Source organism: Manis pentadactyla, chromosome 2 (assembly GCF_030020395.1).
Source record: "Manis pentadactyla isolate mManPen7 chromosome 2, mManPen7.hap1, whole genome shotgun sequence".
Classification (NCBI taxonomy): domain Eukaryota; kingdom Metazoa; phylum Chordata; class Mammalia; order Pholidota; family Manidae; genus Manis; species Manis pentadactyla.
The window spans coordinates 113,564,373-113,589,990 of NC_080020.1; the positions used below are offsets into that span (position 1 = coordinate 113,564,373).

The 25,618-nt window shown below is 38.6% G+C and overlaps 1 protein-coding gene across 2 annotated transcripts in view; it reads right to left on the reverse strand.

Annotated features, from left to right (window-relative positions):
- Window positions 1-25,618, reverse strand: part of SPEF2 (sperm flagellar 2) — a 253,222-nt gene that overhangs the window by 64,593 nt on the left and 163,011 nt on the right. For both annotated transcript variants that reach the window (XR_008995259.1, XM_057495904.1), the window contains 6 exons: window positions 23,346-23,494; window positions 21,722-21,849; window positions 21,507-21,645; window positions 15,441-15,578; window positions 11,072-11,226; window positions 7,243-7,423 (listed from right to left, as the gene is read on the reverse strand). Coding sequence is in view for 1 of the 2 variants with exons in the window: in XM_057495904.1 (XP_057351887.1) it covers window positions 7,243-7,423; window positions 11,072-11,226; window positions 15,441-15,578; window positions 21,507-21,645; window positions 21,722-21,849; window positions 23,346-23,494 (890 nt within the window). In the remaining variant the exon portion in view is untranslated. The remainder of the gene's footprint in view (window positions 1-7,242; window positions 7,424-11,071; window positions 11,227-15,440; window positions 15,579-21,506; window positions 21,646-21,721; window positions 21,850-23,345; window positions 23,495-25,618) is intronic.

Sequence of the window (25,618 nt, forward strand, 5' to 3'; positions counted from 1 at the left end):
TTTTGGTACACTCGTAGACAAACAGAACAATGCAAAAGGTCTAATTAATGATATGTGGTCACCTAATTTATGACAAAGATGATATTGCAGTGAGATGGGGAAAGGATTTAGTATTATCTGTGAAAGCCAAAGTATTATGTATAGAACTGTCTACTGACATCGAAGACAGCACACACTTATAGATATGCATCCAACAGTTATGTGTGTGTGCGCTCCAGCAGACATGTACAGGAATGTTCGTAGCAGTAGTATGCATAGTGGCACCAAACTAGAAACCCATATGTGTATAAATAGTGGACTGGTTAAGTAAACTGTGATATATTTGTACCATGAAACACTATACACAACAAAACTGAACAGACTACAGCTACACACAACAGCAGGGGATGAAATTCACAAATAATGTTGAGTAAAGAAGGTAAAGTAAGAATCCATTTACTTAAAGGTGAAAAACAAGTAAACACAAACTATACTGATTAGATATACAGTCTTTGGTAATAAAACTTTTAAGAAAATGAAGGAAATGATTACTAAAAAGGTAAGACAGAGGTGCCCTTTCGCTGGGCTGAAGAGGACTAGGTTTGGGAAGGCACACAAAAGGAGCTTGGAAGGTACAGACCTTTTCCATCAATGCCCTGTGTGTGGTTCCAAAAGAATTTTCTTTAGGTGGGTTCATCAAGTCATATGATTATATTTCATGATCTTTTCCTGTGTATGTCAAAATCCACACTGAGATATTTTATAAAAGAAGACAATTCCCCAATCATTTTTGATGGGGAAAAAAGAAGGCCGGAGAAAAAAATGAACAAGGGGCAGAAAGGAGGCACTGAGTCTGTTTTGTAACACAGCCAGAAAAAAGAGTCCTTGAAGGCAGAGTGCCAGCAGGTGTGTGGGTAAAATTGTAATATTTCCAGAATCTCTTGCCTGGCCTCTCATCTGCATATCAATAGGTGTTTCCAACCAGTGGCGATAAGTAGTTCATCTTCATATCAATAGGTGACTACATGGGGAGCGAGGGCATATCTGGACTAGAGAGGGTGGGTGGGGTCCAGGTCCCTTTTTGCAGCTGGGTCATGAGAGAAATGGGCGAGCAGAAATGGATGACTGCCTGTAAGCAATAAATGGATTTCTCCCACTTCATTTCTCCCTTTGACTGATTTCAGTTTCAAAGGTAATTTGCCCCCAGCTGAAGAAATATTTCCCCCCCAGAATTGCATCTGGCGGTAGTTGGCAGGACCTCAGAACCTGAAATCTGTCTTCATGGGTGCAACCCTTGGGTGTGCTGCCTCTACAGATGGAGGACAGATACCCAGAAATCCCCCTATAGGAGGTGGAGAGGCCCCAGTGGCTGCAGCAGTGGAGGGCGCAGCTTCACCCAGGAGTCCCCTATCTATGGGGCTTACAATTGGGGAGCCCGTAGTGGGAAATTGGTATAGGGTAAAGTGCCTCCTAGACAGGTGGGCCTTCCCCAGAATTGGGGAAGGGTGGAGACACCAGAAGTTGTGGAATTAGCCCTTTGTGAGATAAAAGACTGCACTTCTGACTGGCTGATAACAACCATCAGGGCAGTTTGGCCTAATCAGGGTGATATACCATACTTACCCACTAGCTAGAAAATGTATCCAGAGCTCCGGCAGGTGTTACGAGAGCTGAGCATGAAAAATATCATCTGTAATATGGACTCCCAGGGCCCCTGCCGAGGAGCTGTCCACTGTAGGAATGAGGAATCTGGTGCTCCATACAGCTCCCCCATTTCTCTTTGGGTCCCTAGTGACTATTCTTGCCCCCTACATAGGGCAACACATGAATGAGGCAACTCATACTTTAGTAGATCTGGGAGAGGTTGAAACAATAAGAGCCTAGATGGAAGTATGGACTACAACTGAAAGGAGAGGTGCAAAGAGCCCTGTAAAGGTCTTGAGGACCCAGATGTGGACTGATTTGATAAAGTTCAGGGTAGTGAAAGAAAAACTTGATGGGCAGCTCAATAGGATCTTGTTAGAACTGTGGCACCAATTAAAGCCACAGCAGCAGTTCCAGCTACTGAGGTCCAGGACATGGAAGCTGGAGGCAAAGCCCCATGTCCATCCTGTGTCCCTGCAAGACTTCCTGGGGCACAGTACTCAGGCTCCACCTGGCCTTCACCCCTTCAAGAGGATGACTGGGCATCATGGTTTGACTGAGGGGAGGGTCAAGGCCCCCACCTTAGGGGATGTGGTAGGGACCAGATGTCACATGTAGAATTAGCAATTCATTGGTCCCCCTCCTAAATGTACAAAGTGTCCTGGCACTGGCTGACACAGGAGCTGAATATTCTATGATTTATGGAAACCCTGAGTGTTTTCCTGGGCCTCCTGCTGTGATAGATGGCTATGGGGGTAAAGCAATTAGAGGGAAGAAAGCCCAAATCCCACTGAGGATAGGGTATTTACCCCCAAAGGAGTATACTGTGTACATTTCTCCCATCCCTGAATATATTTTGGGAGTCGATATCCTGCAGGGCCTGTGGTTACAGACCAGTGCAGGTGAGATCAGACTGAAGGTACATGTGATACAGGCTATTCTGAGGGGACATACTCAGCACCTGCCTTTAGCTCTGCCTGTTCCTCTGTGGGTGACAAATACTTAGCAGCATAAATTGCTTGGGGGGCACAAAGAAATTGGAGAAACTCTGCAGGAGTTGGAGAAGGTAGGCATCATAAAGCCCACTCAGTTCTTTTAATTCCCTGGTGTAGTCAGTGAAAAAGCCAGATTGCTCCTGGTGTATGACCGTAGACTATGGGGAACTGAATAAAATCACACACCCTTTGTATGCTGCTGTCCCCTCTATAGCACCCTTATGGACACACTCAGTCATGAGCAAGGGATGTATCATTATGTGTTGGACCTTGCTAATGCTTTCCTCTTTATTGACATAGCACAGAAAAGTCAGGAACAGTTTGCCTTCATGTGGGAAGACTGGCAGTGGACATTCACTGTCCTTCCACAGGAATATCTCTACAGTCCCACCATTTGTCACAGATTTGTATCCCAGGACTTGGCCACATGGAAAAAACTGCAAACAGTGCAGCTGTATCATTACATTGATGATATCATGCTCACATATGATTCTCTTGCAGATTTAGAAGGACAGTTCCTAGACTGCTACAACATCTATAGGAGAAAGGATTTGGCTGTGAACAGCACCAAGGTTCAGGGACCTTGTTTGTCAGTAAAGTCGTTGGGAATTGTCTGGTCAGGTAAAACTAAAGTTATTCCAGAAGCAGTCATAGACAAGGTGGAGGATTTCCCTACACCTACAATTGGGACAGTATTATAAGAGTTTTTGGGTCTTTTGGGCTACTGGAGAGTGTTTATCCAGCACTTGGCACGAATTCTGAAGCCCTTATACTGGTTGGTATGAAAGGGCATCAGGTGGGACTGGCATGAGACATGTGTAGCTGCTTTTACTGCTGCTAGCAAGCAGTCATGGTCATACAGGCCTTAAGTGTAATGGACTCATTAAGGCCTTATGAGCTAGATGTTCATGTAACCAAAGATGGTTATGGATGGGCCTTTGGCAGTGGCTTGAATGGACACACCAACATATTGGATTCTGGTCACAATTATGGAAAGGAGCAGAGGTCCGGTACAACTTGACAGAGAAGCAACTGGCTGCTGTGTACCACACCTTGCTGGCCACGGAGTGCATCACCAGAACAGCTCTAAGGAAGGTGATAACCACCTGTCCCATTGCAGGTTAGGTGAGACTGGACCCAAAAGTCATGGAGTGACATGGCACAGATGCCTACACTGGCTAAATGCAGTGCATATTTACAACAGCACAGTAACCTCTCTACTAGCCCCCTAAGTGGAGAACTCCAACACTTATTGGGGTCAGTGACCTATACCAGTGGAAAGCAGGAAGAACTTGCTTTTGAGCCATTGATAGCTGAGAGTCCTTATCAGGAGGGAAAACCCCCCATACCTGAAGATGCTTGGTACACAGATGGCTCCAGTTGTGGGCAGCCCCCGAAATGGAGGGCTGTGCTTTCCATCCTAAGAGTGAGACAACATGGATGGAAGATGCAGAGGGGAAGAGCAGTCAATGAGGTGAGTTGTGGGCAGTATGGCTCATAATCACCCAGGATCCCTCCCGTATAGTTGTCTGCACTGACAGCTGGGCCTTCTATGGGGGCTTAACCCTGTGGCTATTGACGTGGTACCATGCCAACTGAATGGTTGGTTACTAGCCCCTTTGGGGGCAAAAGCTGTGGCAAGACCTATGGGCCTCTGGTCAGGCTAAGACAGTTATGTATTATGTGACTGGCCATTTGCCTTTGGCATCCCCAGGGAATGATGCAGACATATTGGCCTAGGTGCGCTGGCTGGAAAGAAAGCCTGCCTCTGATGTAGCCCAATGGTTATATCAGTATTTGCTGCACACAGGTGAAAGATAATGTGGGCTGTAGCCTGTCAGTGGGGCTTGCCGTTGACCTTTGAAGAAGTCAGCAGAGCCCTGAAGGAGTGCCTTGTGTGCTCTAAGAGGGACTTATAACAAGTCATGTAGCAACATGGGACAATAGTCAAGGGCTGATACCCCTTGTCAGGTGGCAGATAGACTATATTGGGCCTCTGTTCATATCAGAAGGATATCGGTATGCCACGACTAGTGTGGAAATGGCTACTGCACTGTTGGTTGCTTTTCCTGAACATATTGCAGATCAGCAAACTACCAAGAGGGGCCTAGAGTATCTCTTTGCAGCCTACAGCTGGCCAGCTGCAGGTGATTGAGAGTGATCAAGGCACCCACTTTACTGGACATGCATTGCAAGGATGAGTGCAGCAATTAGGAATAAAGTAGAAATTTCATATACCATATAACACTACTGGGGCAGGCATGGTAGAGAGGTACAATGGTTTGTTGAAATCTGGCCTTAAGTTAGACACCAATAGTCTATGGGGCTGGTCAGTTCGCCTATGGACTGTGCTATGGCATTTGAATGAGAAGCCCCGAAAAGGACCATTGAGGCCTGTGGAAATGCTAACACACATTGCTGTCTCTCCTTTACAACTGTATGCACAAACCAAAGAGGAATTATTGAAGCCAGGATATGGCCAGCAGAGCAACATCCTGCTGCCAGCCCCAACTGCATTAAACCCTGAAGACACTGCTGAGTGGACCTGGCCCTGGACATTTTGACACATGGACCAGTGATGGCTGGCCCTTCTGGCACCTTGGAGTAAAGGCCTGGAAGCTGGCCTGTGTGTTCCTGGAGTAACAGCAGAGTGGCCCCCAAAGATCATGGTAGTGTACCCAAAACATCTGGGAGGTAAGAGCATCTTACGTGGAAGTTTTTTTTAATCCTTATGGCCAGTGCATGTACCTCCCATAGTCCTATATATTGACCCATATGCAACTTCCACAGGGCAGGGGAGTGAAAGTCTGGTATACTAGACCAGGACTAGATCCATTCCTGCCACTGTCCTATCACAGGACCACTCCCTTGCATGCATCCTACCTGATGGACAAGATTTGCTTATGCTGGTGTCATTAAAACATGTATCTTACTGCCCTTAAGGTTATTTCCTTCCATAGTCCCTTTGGCCTGAACCCACGCCCTGGCCTCAGCTGCTGTGTGATGACTGCTCTGAACTCTCTACCTATACAGCTACTGACTGTCTGTGGAATGGGTGAGCTATGGATTTAATCTGTATAGGACTTTGAACCTAGTTGAATCCTCTGGCTTGAGGATTATCATTTTATTGCTGTTGTTATTGTATTTTTTTAGTCTGATTACAGTGCTCTAGTTTTCTTGCACAGAGGCCAGTGTGGAAGATGGGGAGTGAGTTGATTGTGAGGCAAGATTTCTGGAGGGGTGGGCTGTAGGTAAAATTGCAATGTTTCCAGAATCTCTAGCCTGGTCTTAGTGCATCTCCATATCAATAGGTGTTTCCAAGGGGTGGAGAGAAGTAGTCCACCTTCATATCAATAGGTGATTACAAGGGGAGCAGGGCATATCTGGAGCAGAGGTTGTGTGGGGTCCCTTTTTGCAGCCGGGTCATGAGAGACATGTGGAAGCATAGGTGGACGACTGCTTGTAAGCAATAAATGGATTTCTCTCACTTTATTTCTCCCTTTGACTGATTTTGGTTGCAAAGGTAATTTTCCTGAGGCTGGGAAAGTCTATTTCCCCCGAAGTTAATGGGACCTCAGAAAATGCCAGTGAGAAGCGCTACTGCTCCATGGGAGACTCATACACACATCCTCTGTGTCTTCCAGAAAATCTTTGGAAAGTTGGTGCTGTTTTCTTTTTCAAATGGGATATTTCAGGGAAACCACATAGGCCAGGACTGGAGGATGAGGGCACAGTGGTCATCCAAGGAAAACTCTCTGTGCTCTCTGTGTGGGGTGAAGCCTTTGCTTAAATTACAGCCATCTGTGTGCTTTTCCATTCCCTCTTGGTTTTGGTGCAGGCTCTTTTCAAGCAGGGACTATCATCTCTTCATCTTCCAGTGAGGGTGGAAATGACATGAACTTCTAACTTTTACAGACCTAGGTTCAAAACTCATCTCTGACACTTAACCTGCTAAGTAATCTTGGCAGGTTGTTTAACCTTTCTGGATCTTAATTTTCTACTGTAAAGAGGACAATAATACCTACCTCACAGGAGACTTATGTAAAATGCCTAGCAGAGATTGTAACCTAGAAGCCTATAGCCCAGAAGTGTGCTATGTGTAACTCTGTAAATTTTTTAAAAGTTTATTTTTAACAATGCTAAAATAAGTAAGTTTCACCTAAAAATTTGAGTATCTGGCTTTTTCTTGGAAAAATGAAAAATCTGGCTATAGTGGGCCTCATTATGAAATGGCAAAGTGGGCTAGGAAGGAGTAGTAGATACCTCTTTATAAAGGAGAGTGATTTCCACTTGGCCACAGTCCAACCCTTCCCTATTGCCTTACACTCAATTCACGTCATGACATTTCTTGATTGGCCATTTAGACCTCTGCATTCGGAACCCTGGCCCAGCATAGAAAATAATGTAAATACTGGTTGACTTCTTTTTTTGATCTCATATATTTGCTGACTGACTGCATTGTTTCACTTGCTATTTTAGAAAGAAACAAAAAAAACCTTCCTGAGGTATGCATTTATACAATGCTTGCAAACATTGTGTGAATTTCCTATCCATAGCATATTACCAACATGGGTACTTAATGAACAGTCTTACCAGAAGAAAATGTAAGAGCAAGCAGGCTTACCATGTGGGAGACTGCTAAAGAAGCATGCTGCCAGGTGTCCATTACCAACTTCTCATCTGCCTCAAAGTTTAACTCTACATTTTCTAGCGAGTGATCCATTTTGCCCTTCAGTGTGGCTTTTATTTTCGGTTTGGATAGAGCTGAATCTGGAGAAATGGATATTCGAGGAACTAGAGGAATTCTTTGAAATACAAACAAAAAAGAAATACAAAAAATTTTATTTACTAGAATTCTATTTTCATGACCATGCTTCTTTGTGAATTTTGTTGTCTTGCTTTAAATATCAATTTTCAAAGTTTTCCTGAAGAACTCTTTACATGAAGGAAAGACTAAAAAGACTATAGTCAATTTTTTGTAGTTTTTTTAACAAGAGGGAACTAGAAACAAACAATAACAAAACCTAATTTTCAGATTTAATTCTCAGGAACTGTGAAGAGGGGAAGTCAACAATGGCATTTGAAGAAATATAATTTTGAAATTGACTAGTATCATTTGGCTTCCTGAAGTGGACAGTGAAAGCAGGATGTGACTGATGTGAAGTCTAAAAGAGAGTATCCCAAGGAAGCAGAAAGATTTTGGTGGGTGGGTGGGGAAGAGATCCATCAGCCCTCCCCACCCATCTAGAACATGGGTGATGTCAGTTTTCGCTTTGTTTCGTAAAGTGCCTTGGAAACAGAGTCAACCCTGTGGCTGGCTCTAATTGTTTCTGGGAACATTCTATCCCAAAAGGATCTCAATCTCAAAGGCTAACAAAGGCAGGGAGGGAGCCGCAGCGCAGAATGTTTATTACAACTGGGATCTGCCTCAGTGATAGAAAGTTCCAAGAGCTCTCATCTCAGGTAAGGGAATGGGGGTAGAGAAGCTCCAAGGATGCCTTTGCTAAAACTTGACGAGGACAGTCAGGAGCAATATGAATAAACATTAGGTTTGGCAGACTCAAGAGTGGTGATTCAGAAAGCTGGTTGTGAACTCCAGCTATTAGCTTGGTCTTGTTTTGAATCATCAGGTGAAGTTTCTTGAACTCAGCTCTTGGAGTCTTACAGTGCTTGGAATTCTGACAGTATACCATGCCTATAAAGGCAGTGTGTTGAGGATCTACTATGCACTATATGTTTACACACAAGGACAATTTACATTACTAATGAAGTGTGCTAAATCTGTAGCTGAGACACATGAGATTCATGTGTGCAATATGCTAAAGGTTGTGTCTCATCTCTAGATGTTTAATATAATACAACATGCATTTCCCAAGGCCTTGCTTTAGAGGATAGAGGTAGTGGCATATTGTTTAGAAAAAGAATTTGGGTTTAGAATTCATTCACTAGAAAAACCTCTGGTTTAGCTAGCTCTGCCACTATCAGTAGATATCAATTGGGGCATATCACTTGACTTTCCCAGGCTCTGTCCCTCCTGTAACAATATAAATATAATAATTATTAGAAATTACTAATTGTTAACTAATTATTAGTTACCGTTATTTTTATGCTGTCGTTATGGGGGAATAAAATAGACTAGCTATGTGAAAATGCTCCACACTATGCCTCAGTGTTAAAGACAGTGTGGCCGACTGCTTGGTTGGTAGACACACTGAGTGACTGAGGCTTCCAGTAGACACCCAGAGCAGGGGCTTGCAGTGAAGGTGAGTGCAGTTTTACAGAAAATAAGAACTGCCTGTTCTTTGTTTCATTCTACTAACTGACATTAATAGCTTCCCTATTATGCCTGACTTGCTATTTTGTGCTAAGAACAGAATGCACTGCTACTATGGACATTGAAACTTGGCCTCTTTTCCTGGTTCTGAGGGTTCATATTGCCTTTGGAATTTTATTGTTTTTAATTTAAAAGTTCTCTTTCAGCAGCTTGCTGACTTAAACATTTGTATTGTATTTCTATCAAGAAGAGGGCACAAACTTTCCTTCTAGTGTTTTCTTGCTCACACATGGGCCTGATAGGGAAAATGCCACTAGACAGAAGAAGTCTACAGAGAAGAAATGGGCCTCAGATCACTGTATAACCCTCTTGTTGAGATCATCTTAAATCCTTTTTGGAATAAAGGAGAGTAAAACAAACAAAACAAGAACATGCAATACTCACAATTAAAATAGTGCATGTAAGTAAAATAGTTTATTGTTGTATCATAAAACAATAATAATAGTTACCACTTATTGAAAGTTACTGGGTCTAGATATCAAGTTTTCTGATTCCCAGAAAAGGTACAATGTGCTTTGAGGATTTCCTTTTCTGCAATCTTCACAACCCTACTTTATAGATAAAGAAACTAAGGCTTAAGAGAGTTGGGGTGAATTTCCCAAACAAATAGTCTTAATTTACTTACTTACAGCTAGTAAATAGCAGACCCAGGACTAAAACTGGATTTCTTTGACTTCAAAACATCCATTACCCCATATTGAGTTTGTGCAACTCCTACTACCTGAACTGACTGAGCAAGCTTGTAAAACAGAGTACATGATAGAGCCCGGACAGGAGGACCGCCATTTTGAATAAGCCCACCCACCATCTCAGAGACCTAGGTTTCATTTTACTTAGACTACAAACATTTTCTGGAGGACACCTCAGCAAGCCACAGGACCACCCTTTCCCTGACTGTCCCCTCAAAAGCCTGACAAAAAATCCCAGCCATAAAAAGCCTCTTAGCCTGTAAGAGAAGCCTTCTTTGTTCTACTCACCAGAACAGAGGGGTCCCTCTCAGGTTTAGCAATAAATCTGCTTGGACTGTTCAGTTTGCGTCCCTTTTTTTCCTTTTAGTACATACACTATTTTCAATGTATAATAATACATAGCCCATCTCCTTGGAGGTTTAAATTTAGTGTTCAGTGCCTGGATATTATTTTTAAAATCTAATTTCTTTTTTTTCCTCTTTATATGTACAGTTTCCCTTTTTCTCATGACCCACTCACTGGTCATGAGAAAATATTACTTTAATTCTTAATTCTATTTTATTAATTTTTAAAATTAATTAATTTAATTTTAAGGAATTTGAGTTTTGTGCTTTATTATTTTAATTCTTACTTTTTGCTCTCTTTTAATGTTTTATAGTTGGGATCTATTTTGCAGGAATTACCACCAACTTCCACCCCCCATTTCTTAACGAGGTTTTTAGTTTTTTGGAGTTTGGGATCTTGTCCTTCCACCGCCCCCACCCATTGGGTTATAAAGACAATCATTTATAAGCTTTTATATTGCACAGGAGCGTCTGATTGAACATATAATTTTTCTTCTACCCTTGCCACCAAGATTATTTTCTTGCTGGCAGCAATCTGATGTTAGACTACTGATAAGACTTTCAGTTTCATGAAGTCATAATCACATAAGACTAAGTCTATTCTTTCTCAATTTCCTTCCCTGTAAAAGAAGGCTCATGACCCCTTTCCATTTCATTTGTATGTGACAAAGACACACACACATACACACACACAGAACTGCTTAGCACCTTTCTTAAAACTGGTAGTTTCATGATTCTCTGCTGAAGACGTTTGGGGCCAAAAGTGTTGTGAATTCAGAATTTATATATGCAACATACTCCCAAATATTCCCACAGAGACTGTAGGAGGCACTCCATAATAAAACACACTATGCCTCTACAGCAAAATGAGTTAATAATCACTCTAAATTGGACAAATAATGCATATCCATAGTCTTCAGTTGAAGTTAGGAAAAAAATTTCAGTTTTAGAACTTTGTTGGATTTTGGGTTTGCAGATACAGGAGTATTTTTTTTTTTTAGGAGTAAGTATGTTTTTTATTAGTGGTTAAAATCATGAAGCTTTATGCTCATAACAATTACAGGGTGACACGATAGCTTGCCTTACCTAAGTTGATTTTCCAAAATGTCTCTACCATTCAGTTGGACCAATGGGACTCGAGTAAATCTCTTACTGTCATCATCTGTTGGGATTTTGCATTCCATCCCCCTGTAGTAATCTTGAAGGAGTCTCTTTGTATCTTGGAAACGGTTTAGTTCTGCCTTTGATAGCAAATATAAATGTTAATACCCAAGAAAGAAAAAGCTGATGTGTGTATATTTCCCATAGAAGCTCTGTAAGCACTACTTTAATGGAAATAAATAAAGAGAATTGGCTACAAGTGCATATCTAAATTTTCATAAAAATTAAAGATAAGTGGTGACTGTGTTCTCTGTACTTACTGAATATGATTCCACTTAACTAGATAATTGCACTTAACATTTCTATGCCTCTTAATACTGTGACAAAAGATTACAGTATATATGATGTCTGGAGTATATTACTCATTATTTCAACATTAAAAATTTTTCCTGAACACTAGAATACATTAACAAACATTTGAATGTCTTCCATCATAAGAAACAGGTTAGTAGATATGGGAGATAGCAAAAATATGATACATACAAATACAAAATAAAAATATAGATATACAAATACAAAAAACTGAAGTACAAAATAAGACTAGGTTTTGGTCCTCTAGGACTATTTCACCCAGTTGTGGAGAAATGACAAGTGGTAAGGCAAATTGATATGAACAGTTCTCTTTTTACATTGCCATTTTTCCCCACTATGGACAGTAGGGAGATCACTTCTCCATGCTTGCAGCAAAACACCTCTGCTGACTTTGCTAGTACACGCCGTGGGGCAAATGGAGAAGCGCGGAGGACTTGGTGGCAAGGCGAGCTTCAGTTACTCACAAGTGACTCCTTGCCAGCTGCTCATTTCCCTTTGCAGTGATGGTGGGATGCATGCATAGTGAGACCCTCCGTGGGGGCCAAATGAACAAATGTAGACAATGAGTTTCCCAAACAGTTGTCCCACTAGATGTCAAATCAGGTGTATCTGTGCTTCTCTTTGGTGGTGTGAACATTACCTCCAGAGTTTGCTTTGGTTTAGTGGGGTTACTTAAACCAGTACCTGAGGGCCTAAAGATTGAAGTTTATATGCAGATGTATTTTATGATATTTAGTTCATTATAGAACACATTTTCTAAAAAAGGGCAGAACTGACCTAGTGTTCAAAATCCTTAGCTGAGCCTAACGAAAGGATATTTATGAAGGGATCCTTATATTTATCAAGCAATTAATGTTGCCATTTATTTCATAAAACATCAAGAAATAGTCCTCTACTGTCATATTCACAGTTTAGAACAAGTAAATGCTTTTGCATTATAGTCTGTAATAAAAGACAAGGAAAGTTCCAATAAATTTGTTTTTGATACAGAAAAGTATAAGCCAAATTGCTCCTGATAAACTGTTTTTGGCATTATTAAACTTTTCTAGCTAAATGATTGAAACAGGAAGAAATTCATTTTGTTAATTTGAATCTATTATAAAATAATCATCCTACATTGTTTAATATTATAGAACATACTTTAAATACTCTACTTGGATTTTAAAAATAAATATATAGTTAACTGACTTTTAAAACCAGCATTTCAAAATGATTAGGAAAACTAAACATTTTTCTCTTTCCTTACAGAGCAACCAAATTGAGTTTAAAAATATTCATACATAGACTAATCTCACAGTTTGACAATAAGTATTTGCATTTGTCATGCTTAGATTTGGTAAACCAGTAATAAAAAAATGAATCTTGTAAATTATACTCATGAGAACCTGCATAATACCACATTTACAAATGAGTAGCATGTAAATGTAAAGCCAATTTGTACAAATCAGATACTGACAAATAACTTTGGGAGTTGAAGAATACTGTTGTAAGGTTATAAAAACTATTAATCTAATATTTAAAAAAAAAAATAACAGGTATTGGTGAGGATGTGGAGAGAAGGGAACCCCTGTATACTGTTGGTGAGAATGTAAATAGCAATCATTATGGAAGCAGTATGAAGGTTTCTCAAAAAACTAAAAATAGAAATACCATATGACCCAGGAATTCCACTCTTAGGAATTTACCTGAAGAAAACAAAATCACTAACTTGAAAAGATTTAGGCATCCCTATGTTTATCACATTATTTGCAATAGCCAAGATATGGAAGCAACCTAAGTGTTTATGAATAGATGAATGTATAAAGAATATGTGGCACATATTCACAATGGAATATTATTCAGCCATAAAAATAAATAAAATCTCACTATTTGCAACAACATGAATGGACCCAAAGAGTACTGTACTATGTGAAATAAGTGAGACAGAGAAAAACAACCATCATATGATTTCACTTATATGTGGGATCTAAAAACAAAACAAATGAGCAAACAAAGCAAAACAAAAATGGGCTCATAAACATGGAGAACAGACTGGTTGTTGCCATAGGAGAAAGAGGTGGGGGATGGGTGAAATAGTGAAAGGGGAAAAATAATTAGTCATTAAAGCATAGCATTACATTATTTGGTAAATAAGTTTAAAAATCAGTATATTAGGATAACCTTTATACCTTCATCACCATTTGCCTCAGTTTCCTCATCTATGAAATGAGCATTATATAGAATTTATAGCATAGGGTTGTTGTGAAGTTTTAATGTATCCTACATGAAAGTCCTTGTACTCCTTGTACAGAGTAAGAACTTAACAAACATTAGCTTTTACTTGCTGCCCTTTCCTTTATCTTCTTGTTTCCAAGTTGGTTCTGGATGTGGATTCAGTTTCTCAGGATGAGAGCCTTAAATCTAGGTATTGCTGAGATGTATGAGTTATCATCTCTAGAAGAGGCATGTATTGCTCAGACTAATGAGAATGATTCACAAAATTCTCTCTTCCTCTTGCCTTCACTTTTGGGTTTCAGTTGCTTCTGCCATAAGCTTTTGACATACCTGTTCAATATTTAGTCTCTGCTTGCCCAAATGGGTGTCCAGGGATGCTGGACTGAGGCTGACAGGGAGTCTCACGTTCATCCTTCACAGCCCCATGCCTTGCACTTTCATGTGGATCCCAGAGCTAGCTGTCAGTGAGGCTGCTCTTGCCTCTCAGGTGTCTGGTGACTTTTCAGGCCTCCTATTGTCCAACCTGTTCCCCTGCACCATTGACTTGTCGCTTTCTAGCAGTCACCATCATTTGTTGAACAGCATTTATTTAACACCCACTGTGTGCTAGCACTGGGGATTGTCAGGTAAATATTCTCCTTTCTTGCATTATCCCTCAAGCACATTAATCAGTTGAAGACTAAAAATGTACCCTTTTCCATTCTTTATCCTCACGGTTATTCTCTTAGGAAAAAATACTCAGGTAGACATGACTTGACCAAAACAGCCTTAATATTCCTCTCAGCTTGACTAAACTTTAGTCTTCTTTCTAACTCTAGGCTCCTTACCTCCCTTTTCTTAGAATATTTACTTTAGAAAACTTTTCATTGTAAATCCTTTCTCTTTCCCTTTGAGGTGTAAATCTTTTAAAAAGGTTTTTGCCAGTTTTAGAACTGTCTTTCTTAAGGCCCTGGGCATCATCTCTTTGAAACACAATCCGTAAGGAAGATATCACCCTTCTCCACCAGTTCCTCTGCGAGGGAAGGAGCCAAACTTGCTCCTCGGAGGGTGCCTTGCTCCAAGTGGTAAAATCGCCTCCTGTCATGAAGAGCAGAAATGTACTCTTCCTTTAGGCAAGGCTAGTTAGCAAACACAGAAGGCCTCTGACCCCACCCTATCCCAGCTCTTAAAATCTCTCTAGCTCTTTTTCTTGGCAGAGCTGGATATTGAGACATGGTCTGTGCTCTCTCCCCTATTGACATCAGTCTGAGAATAAGATCAATGTCTGTCTTATCTTGTTCAGTGCAGTATTTTATTTTGATAAATATAAGTTAGTCAAGCTGCAAATATAAGTTAATCAGGCTGTTCTGATGAACAGTCTCTTTTTCTAATCCAATGGTCAGTTTTTTCTAGAATCAAATGCCCGCTAAATTTGATTAGCATCTAGCCCATGCTTTGTGTCAAGGCCGCTTTCTTGGGGCTTCTGCTGGCCACTCTGGGTGTCTGCTATGAAAGGCTGCTGAAACAACATGCAGGATAGATTTCATCTCTGCTGTCCTCTGTGTGGTTCTAGGCCGCCTGGAAGCTGGTTGTGTGGGATGCTTCCAGTTCTGGTGCTTGTTTAGCCCAGGCCAGAATGATTTATTTCAGCTAACTTCCTCAGCAAGTTGGAGCTCAGGCTAAGTGCTGTGACTAATATAAGCCCCGAAGAGACCCCTCGCATTCCCAAAGGAATTGTTACATGAGGGATGGGTCTGTGGAAGTAAGTGCCCTAACAGGCTGCTCTTACCTGCATCAGTGAGAAGAAATGGTTCATCGTTATCCCAATCAAGTCCTGAAACCAGCTCTCACTAATGATATCCATGCGCTCTTGCTCTGCCTCTTCCTTCCGGGCATCACAAATGTCCCACAGGCGGTCTCGTAAATCCTGAACCCAAAGATACATCACTGTCATGTGAAGCTTTAGGGACATGGCTCAAATTACTGGGTGTAATAAAACTAAAATCCCTTCTTTGCCTTAAAAATCTGCCTGAAGAAAATTTAAAAATTTTAGAGCACTCATATATTTTATTCCTTCATTCAACCAATAATTAGCTAGCTTTTACTGTCAGGCCCTCACTTTCTAAGACTAGCCCACCAAATCATAAGTCCATATCTACCACAGATCCACCACAGTTCACTTTGTTTTATGCATTCAAATCCTGCCTCAGAAAATTTGTGTGGTTGAAACATCCTTTCAGGGAATTTCTGGGGAAATGGGGTGTTGTTGGTGGAAGAAATAAGCAGTTGTATTTAATCCAAGGGAATAAACTTGTTAATTAATCATGAGTAGTCATTCGTAAAGCAATGCACAAAGGAATGCTGTCTGAGCTTAATGGGACTGTCCACAAATAAGCTTTGTACTGAAGAATTAGCAGTGGAAAATCTTTTGAAGATCCCAGTTCTGCCACTTACAATAATAATGATAATTATACATATATGAATATTATATATTATATGTACTATATATTCATATGTATGAAAGTGCAATGATAATTATACATATGAAAAGTATGGATAACAATAGTTACCATGTATGGAAGCCTTTCTATGTGTGACAGTGTGTCAGAATATAAGTAACTATACTTACATTACTTATTTAATGCCTTACAACGACCTTTGGTACTATTATTATCTTCATTTTGCAGAGAAGGATACTTAGTCATAGAGGTTATTTTTCCAGTCAAATAATGAGTAAGTGGTGGAGCCAGAATAGAGCCTGTGGTCTTGGGTAATATGCACCACTATATTAGGTCTCAGTTACTCTATCTGTAAGATGGGGATATTACTTTACCTTTTGGATGTGCCGTATAGAATAAATTAGTTTATGTATAAAAAACACTTAGCACACTATTTGGCACACAATATTTCTTCAATTAATGAAAACTATTATAATCTTATCAGAATAAGAATATGATGTTATTCATAGTAATAAATACCTGTTTAATAAAATATTCCATTAATGAAATATATATAGTCCAAAAAAACTTTACAGTTTTCACAATAATAATCATTTTTTGAACGTTTACTATGTGTTGGGCATTGTGTTAAGTGCTTTGCATTGATTACCTCAGTAATCCCCACAATATCCAAGAGGTAAGTTTCTGATGAGAAAATTGATTCCCAGAGAGGTTAAGTTACTTGTTTATGGTTTCAATGTGGGAAATTCAGGAATTTGAAAGCAAGCAAGCTGATTCCAGGGCCAACAGTGGTTTTATTTCTGTGATATTGTGTTTATGGAATGCATTTTGGTTTGTTACCTTGTGGGGGCTACACATGCAATGAAAATATCACAGGCATTTTTATAGCCATATGCCAAGCATCAGAACAAGACACCATTGTTTTAAAGGTGGTCTTGGTATATATCTCCATGGTCTTTCTACAGATGAGGGACATTCATTGAGGACTGGGCTTGTACTTATCAAACATTTATATATTTTTAAAAGATAGGCAAGGACCATAGCACAGGAGAAAGTGCAAAAGCCTGAGACCTTATTTCTAGCTCTCTTTCTTCTCCTGACTCACTGTGAGGCCTTGGCACATATGAGCATCTCTGCATTGACTTCTCAGAATTGGAATAATCCAAGAACAAGGAAAATTAAAGGCATAAAGAGGGTCTGGGCTTACCCAAAGGCATGGCTGGTTTTCATACTTTATTTGACGAGAATTAGGAATACTAAATATCCCTAAATAATCAGAGGTAGGTTGTAGTAAGAAAAACTCATGACTATTAATTTTGTTAGACGAAGTAAATGGACAAAACCACTAAAAACGAACACCTTTACAAAAGTTGTAAAGGTTCTCTGTTGGTTCAAAAACCCAAATTCAACTTGAATGGTATTTACTAGAGTCTCACATAAAACAACATGCCAAAAAGATAAAAAATAAAACCTTACATGAAGCAAATACAAATAAAAAATAAAGTCAGGGCTCATGATATTGACATCAGATGAAGTAGAATTCAAGACACAAAAGTACTTTGGGACAAAGATGGTTATTATACACTGTAAAAGGTGTAGGAGACCATGGAGATATACCTTACTGTGCATCTTCACATATCAAATAATGCTGCATCAGAGAAGGAAGCAGTTTAACGAACAGTTAAGGGCATGGGCTGGGGAGCAAGGCAACTTGAGTTCAGCTTCCAGCATGGCCACTTGTTATCTCATCACCGTATTTCTTCACCTATAAAATGGGAGTATCACAAGTTCCCACCTCAGAGGGTTGTCCTAGAATGAAACGAGGCAGTGCCAGCACATACACATACTCGGTGCTTAGCTAAAACTGCTGCTGCACTAAAATCTATACATCAAACACTGTAGCAAAGAAAATGGACAGAAATGTAATAGTCAAGGGGTCCTTAACTTAAATTAGTTTTTGCAAGATTATAAAGGTGTAAAAAAGTAAAAAAAGAATAGAGCAATTGTTTTGATCAGAATTACCGATGACACTTCCAAAAGAAAATGTGATATTAGGGCCCATCCTAAACCTAATGAGTTTGGACACAGGGCCAGAAGCAAAGTCAGGTTTATTTTTGTACACTTCACAAGTTTCTCTACTACACACTCCTGCTGAGAAGTCACTAATAGGAAGCATTATAATATCAATAATGAGGTTGATTTAGCCAAAACTTATTGATCCTTCCAAATAGAGACTATATGTTATTTTCTAGTATCCATGGGATTTCTCATATTTTAGTCAACTAAAAAATTAAAATAAGTTTAAAAGATTATTAAAGTTAATTAAAAATAAAATCTCTATATACTTAATTCTCTGATTATAATACAACAGAATCTGAAGCAAAGGACAAAGGTTAAGCAAAGACATTTATCACTTGGAAACGAAACAAACATCCTTTTAGATAATTACGTGGTCAGTGAGGATATCAGTACTGCAATTCCATAATATTTAGTAATTCATCATAATGAAAATCCTATAATCAGAACCTATGGGATATATCCAAATCTCTACTTAAAGGGAAGTTTGGGTTTTTTCCTAGACGATTCTTGCAAGAAGCTTCTCAGCTTTGTTTGGATTGATAGTTTAAGTTCAATGTTTTGAATTTCCCAAGTTGTCCATTTCTGCTTTTATCCTCATTAATTCCCTTCTCCTTTTCTCAGGTTTATTTTCTAGGTCCTTTTTGAAGTTATATTTATTTTTTATTCTTTCATGTTTAATATAAGTCAAGAAAATAAAGACAAAGGGGAATATATCCACTATAAATAACTAAATAGATTGATAAATCAAAAAGATATCCACAGATAATACAGACATCCACATACATATATGTCATATACAACTGTATGTGATATATTTGAAAGTTTTCTCATACCATTTGACTGACTTTTTGAAATAATAAAATGAGATCCCTATCAAAATAATTAATAACTTAAATATTTTAAAGTAAAATACAAAACTTGAAAGCATTAAAAGTGGCACATTTGTATATAATTTTGGGGTGGATATGTATTTTTTAAATGGACCACAAATACAAGCTATAAAAGAAAATTTTCCTTTATTTATCTACATAAACATTAAAAGCTTTCTGCATTAAAACTCACCTCAAATAATGTAAGGCAAACATCAAACTGGGAATATGTGTGTTCCATGTGAAAAACAAATGATTTATAAAAAAGATATAACTCAATACCTGACACATTTTCATGATTTGTTACTTGGAATGAAATTTTAATTATGTAAATTTTTATATGTAAATTTTTTAAAATTTGCAAATCTTCAAATTTTTCATGTATTTTAAAACTAAGCATACTTAAAGAAAATTAGAAATTTTCCCAAGGAAATAATTAAGGATATGGCAAATATTTAGCTGGATGAAATTTTACTGTATAAATTCTCTGTAACAAAAATTTGTTATGAATATTTGTTAATGAAATGGTGATTAGTAATAGCAATTTGCTAAATAGAATAATTAATTATTAAAATATCTCTTAGATATATAAGAATGAGGTAGATGAATTTTTATTGAGAAAGAAAACATGGTCTCTTATTGAATAAGAATGTTAAAAACCAATATGTACGTTGCAGTCATCTTTTTTCAAGAAAGATAGTAAAAATGGTTAACTACTGGCAGTGGAATTACGGATTTGTCATTTTTTATTTTGCTTCTTTTTAATACCTAATTTATCTATAATAAACATATGGTACTTTGGGAATTACAAAAAAAATCCCACATAAGATATTTTAAATTTAAAAACCTTCTCAATCTACCAAAACTCACCTGGCAGACATGGGGAAGAAGTATACAAGAGGGCTGGCATTATAAATAAGTAGGAAAGAGCAGGAAAGGAGGTATGCTTTAGGATTTAGTAGCTATTAATTACTGTTTGAGGAACATCTAAGAACAGGTAAAATACTTCAGTTTTATTAGGATATTTGTTAATTCAACCCATCTTGGGTGAACCCTCCATCACCCCACTCATAGTCACTATAATGCCTTTACTTAATTTCAATAGCTTCCCAGTTGGTTTCCCAATGGTTTCTTGCTGTTTACTACTTGTAAGACTTGCTGTCTTCCTGCACTATAGACTCTTAAAACCAGGAACAAAGGCTTCAACTCTCATTCCGATCAATACCAATATCTTAATAAGGACTTCCAAGGCCTTAGATAATCTACGCCCTTATGATCTCTCTGGCCTCATCACCAACCACTCTGGCCCACGCTCACTCTGCAACAGCCACACCCCTTGCTGTTCTTCAGACACCCAAAGGCAAAGTGCCTTTGCTTTGCTTCTTCCTGTGCCTGAAACACTCTTACTCCAGTATCTACATGGCTTACTCAGTCACTCCTGTACTGAGTTTGCTCAAATGTCACCTTCTCATTGGACCTTTCCACAGCCATCATATATACAACCGTGCATCAACATTCCCCTCCACACTGCCCTGCTTTCTTGTTCTTCACATAGCACTTGTTAACAATGAAATACTTATGATATGTTTACCTGTTATTGCTTATTCTCTATCTTCTGGCTACCAGAAATAAACATGATGAGGTCACACACTTTTTGTTCACTGTGGAATCCCCAGCCCTTTGAACAGTGCCAGGACCATGAGAGATGCTCAATAAGCACTTTTTGTTGTTATACAAATGAGTATTGAGATTATACTCAGATTTGACTACTAACTGCTTATACTTAAGGTTTATATTTAAGGCCTATATACTTCAGGGAAAGAATTCCTCTGGCAGGTTAAGGGGTTCTGTAAATTTACACAGGAAAGACAAAAGGTGAGAGATTGAAATCAGTCTTCTTGTGCAGCAGAGGTCCTTTTCTAAAGCGTCAGGGTAATATACTCCATCATGAATTTGTGAAAATCTTCCTGTTTCTTGAGTGCCAGGCACTGTGCTTACTGGAGACAGAATGATGTATATGATTTGCTACCCTCAAGGGATTTACTCAACAGAGGTAACCCTTTAGGTCTTCCATGAAGTTTCTCATTCCCCTGCCCCTGACATCAACCAACCACATGACTGTATTCAAGTCAGGCATGTACTTCACACCAGGTGTGGACATAATTACATGGCCCAACAAGGGGGTTAGGAGTCTACCAAACAAATGCCAGCAATGCTCTTGCACTGTTGGCTTTGGCTTCTTTTTCTGGAAGCAAGGACCACCATATTCTCATTTTGAACTCAAAATGCAGAAGAGCCATTGCTCTTGAAAGTTGGCAGTAAATGTTCAAATCATTCCCCTCCTCATCGTTACACCTCATGAAAGCAAGAAGGGAATGAATTAGGGTTTTGCAGTGTGAAGTTTAATAATGTGGAGACCTGGACCCAGCAAGTCACAGAGTCCCTTACATTCACTCTTTGGTGTAGTTCAGCTTTCGTTTCCTCATCATCCCACAGGTCTTCAGGAAAAGAGTTGAAATCCGCCTGCCATTGAGATACGAAATCTTGCTTGTGGTCTGGACGCCTTAGAAACTGCTGGAAACTTGTTCTGTAAGGCATTAAGATAATGAGATGGGGCCTACATGTCATACCTAAAAAATTCTCACTTTGGAAACTTAACTTACCTAATCTCATATAAGTAAGAAAGCACAGAATGCTGGTCCTCTCTCAGATGCCTGAGTACTGTTTTGACAGAGTTTACATAGGAATTTTCTATCAGTTCCCAGTAAGGTACTAAAAATGAAGGTATTTCCTGTTAAATGGTAAAGTATAAAAAACATAATTTCAAAGTGAAAATTCTTCTGAATATTGAGTAAAAAGAGCAATACTAAGCAAGAAGATCCAGATGAAACTGTAACTTTCACTTGTGAATGGATTGGACAGAAATTTGTAGCTTTTAGAACTAAATGGAACCATCCAGTCTCCTAAAAATGTAACTCATGATAAAATTGTGTTCAGATTAGTCTACTTACATACACAGTAATGTTTATTGAGCAGCCATTATGTGGAAATGCTGTACTAGATTCTAGGAATGCAAAAACAAGCAGATTTCGTCCTGAATCCCAGCCTACCTTTCCTGCTAATATCTTCAATGGATTCAATATTTTTGTCCTTCACTCTCCACCCCCTGCCAATAATATCATTTTAATTGTATTGCCTTCCCACCACTTCTATGTCCTAATTTTATGACAATTTTTTAATATATTTATCTTACAAAGCAGCTTCTGTTTGGCTGAGTGGTATCAATTGCACAAATCCCTAATTTTATGATTTAATGTTCTCATCTTCAAATATTTTCAGTTTTAATTTCCCAGTCCATGCTAATTAATTGGAGCCCATTGTATTGCATTCTGTACAGAAGACAGTGAATTATTCTAAATGTTCCTGATCTCCCCAGTGTTTATAATCTAGCTGGGGAGATAGGACTTTTCCCTAGGAAAGCTCAGTAACAACACAATCACTGCAATTCACGACTGGGCCTCAAATGCTTGGCATGGACTGTCAGAGCTGAGGGCCCATAAGGGTAAGAAATCAGGGAGCACTGCAATGAAGAAGGTAAAGGTTGAGTCTTTTAAACAGCTCTTTGTCTTTTAAAAATTTTTAAAGAAAGACCATTCTGTGTGATTTCCAGAGATGATATATGTAGTAAAACAATCAGATTTGCCTAGGTGGCAACTGGGCTTTGCAATTGTCAGAGAACAAAGAACAGAATGGAGTATCCAGGGCTCACCTGGGGCATCTCCTCACCTTTACTGGCATGCTCATTGGAAGTTCATAGGCCAGATAGCTAGCTACCTGTTTTTTTTTTTATTAGTTTTAGTTAGCATCAAAATTTTTCTTCTATTTCTAAAAAGTCAGAGGTTAAACTTCATTTTAAAGTGTTATGATGTAAGCATGATAAATGGAAGGAGGGTTATAATTTGCTGGATATGTGTTCTGGGGAAGTCATCCTTCCAGGAAAACTGCATCTCTGCTTATCCTTGCCAAGAAAATTGGTCCTCACAGAACCCATTTGTTCCCCAGCTTTTAGCACTCAGCAGCAGTTCAAAACATGACTCAGAAACTTGAGGGAGTAAAGAAAGGATGAGACGTGGTTCAATGAGTAGTCTCAAAAATCATTTTGGCTTTTTGATGAGTATATATATTACCAGCAATGGAAGGCCTTTGGACAGTGAAAATAATGGTGTGAATCTTACTATGAACAGGAGAATGAACAGATTCTACTAGCTTGACTCAAAATTGCTGTACCTCAGGAATTGGTTCATCTACGTAGACCCATTCTTCCAATCCAGGCTTAGGTTGTGGTGGTACTAGAGGAGCAGGTGACATATCTATAGAGTCAGCAGGTGATATCTTTGCTGGTGGTTTCCCTCCTGGAGATTTTTCTTTAGGAGAACCTTAAACATGCATATTAAATCATTCCATTAAAGGTAGATGAGTGGGACCAGATTCTGGTGGACAAATAAATCTATGATAGCCATGGACTTCAGGCAATTCATTAACTACTTTTTTAAGCAGCTTTGGGGAGATTTAGCAAATCAAAAATCAAATACCTTTAAGTGACTAATAATACAAATAACATTTCTTTAAAGCAATCCAACATCTCTTGTCCAATTGGCTATGAAAAGCAACTTGGTATTTTATTTTCATTTCTTTCCTTGCTTCCACAATGAACATATGGTTCTTACAAAGTCTGGAGTCTAAAGCAAAGTGTATTTCATTTACTATTGCAAAAACTGGCTAATCAAACCCCCACTCTGCATGAGAAAGAGGGTAACTATACCTGAGTAGTGTTCTTGGTGTTCCTTGGAGCCCAGGGGAAGAGCAGGAAGGAAGGAGGTTATTGTAAGAGCTAGCCGGAGTTGGGGCCTGAGAAAGTGAGGAACACACAGGAGGAAAAGGGGTACTGTGCTTCTCACTATTCTCACATTCCCTGAATGAGACATAGGAGTTCTGAGTAGGAAACTATTTCCTAATACAGTCAGGGAATATGAAAGAAGCCTGGCTGAATCATGGCATAAGAGAAGGGGAGAACATGAGAGAGGAAGGGGAAAGGAGGGAAAAGAAGGGGAGGAAGTAGGAAGGAGGAAGAGAATGAGCAGGAGGAAGAGGAGGAGAGGGAGACAAAGAGGCCTAATTTCCAGTTCAGAATCCAGAAGAGACATATGTCTCATTTTCCCTGAAGCTTCTAGAGGGGAATTTAGGTCAGTTAAATGGCACCCTCCTGGTCTGAAAGACCTAGTAACTAATCAAAGTTCCTTAACTCAGAAAGCATCAATAGACCCTCAAGGTTATTACAGTTTAGAAATTCATTCAGTTTAACTTCCACTTACCTTTTATTACCTTCCACAGATTAATTTTTGAGATTTTAGATGCAGTTTATAGATGCTATTAGGATAGGGAGCACTTTCTTTCCCCAAAATGTATTTCTTTAATGATTATTATTCAATGATAATGCTGTCTAGGAAAGTAAATACATTTTCCACTTTTATGCCAGTTAAAAATATATGGATTATAAGTATGGGGAAAATTGTCAATTATGTATTGTGACTCTATTTATACATATAAAAACCTTATTCATAATCCACAGTTCTGAAGTTGTTTCTAGATATTTTCAATTTAGAAGAATTTAAGAAAATCTTTGCTCAGGCAATAACCAAAAATGTTCAAAATTTGATATATATTTCTATATGATGAATTTTCATTCTTTAGCCTGACTCTTTGATGAAGTAAAAGTGATAATAATATGTATGGGTACTTTAAGATGAATTTCTCTAAGAATTCCTAAGATGAAGAACTTTGTAATTATAAATGTGAGACTGGAATGAGTTTCTTCTATTTTAAGAAAAGAAAATCTTTTCTAAAAAATCATGATCATTCAGTGAAAATTAAGAAAGCCAGGAAATATTTTTGGACCATTGTGCTTTGATTTCATTTAATCTTCATCTAAATCTTAACAGTGAAAATGCTAAAGGGCAAAAGATTTGAATAAATAAAAAAAATGTATCTATGTCATAGTGAATGAAAATAGATGTCACTTTCGAACAAAATCTATCAACCTCTTAAATGTTAACAGGGGGCATTCCTTTTTAAGTACCATCTAGCCAACCATAAGAAAGCTTCAGTTTCTAATAAGATATTCTGCTTTCATTTGAAAGTTGGATCACTGAGTCCTCAATGTAGCCATTCTTAATACATGAAAGGATTGGAGAGTAATCTATCCTTAGCACATGGTAAAGAAGATTTTATCAATTCTTTTTCATTTGTAAGATCTTAATGGTATGACACAAAAGCCCATGGAGTAAGAACAAGTAAAAATAAAAATAAAATAAGGTAAAAAGGAAAACATAATTTCAGATCATAGGATTTATTTAGTCACGTTATCTGCAAATAAATGATCAAAGTTGAAATGATAGGGCAAGAGTTTTGAGCAAAGAAAATAACATAGTAGGAGCTCAGTATAGATAAGAGTAAACTTCATCAATTGATGTGAGGACATTAAGAAGACTAGAACCCTCAAA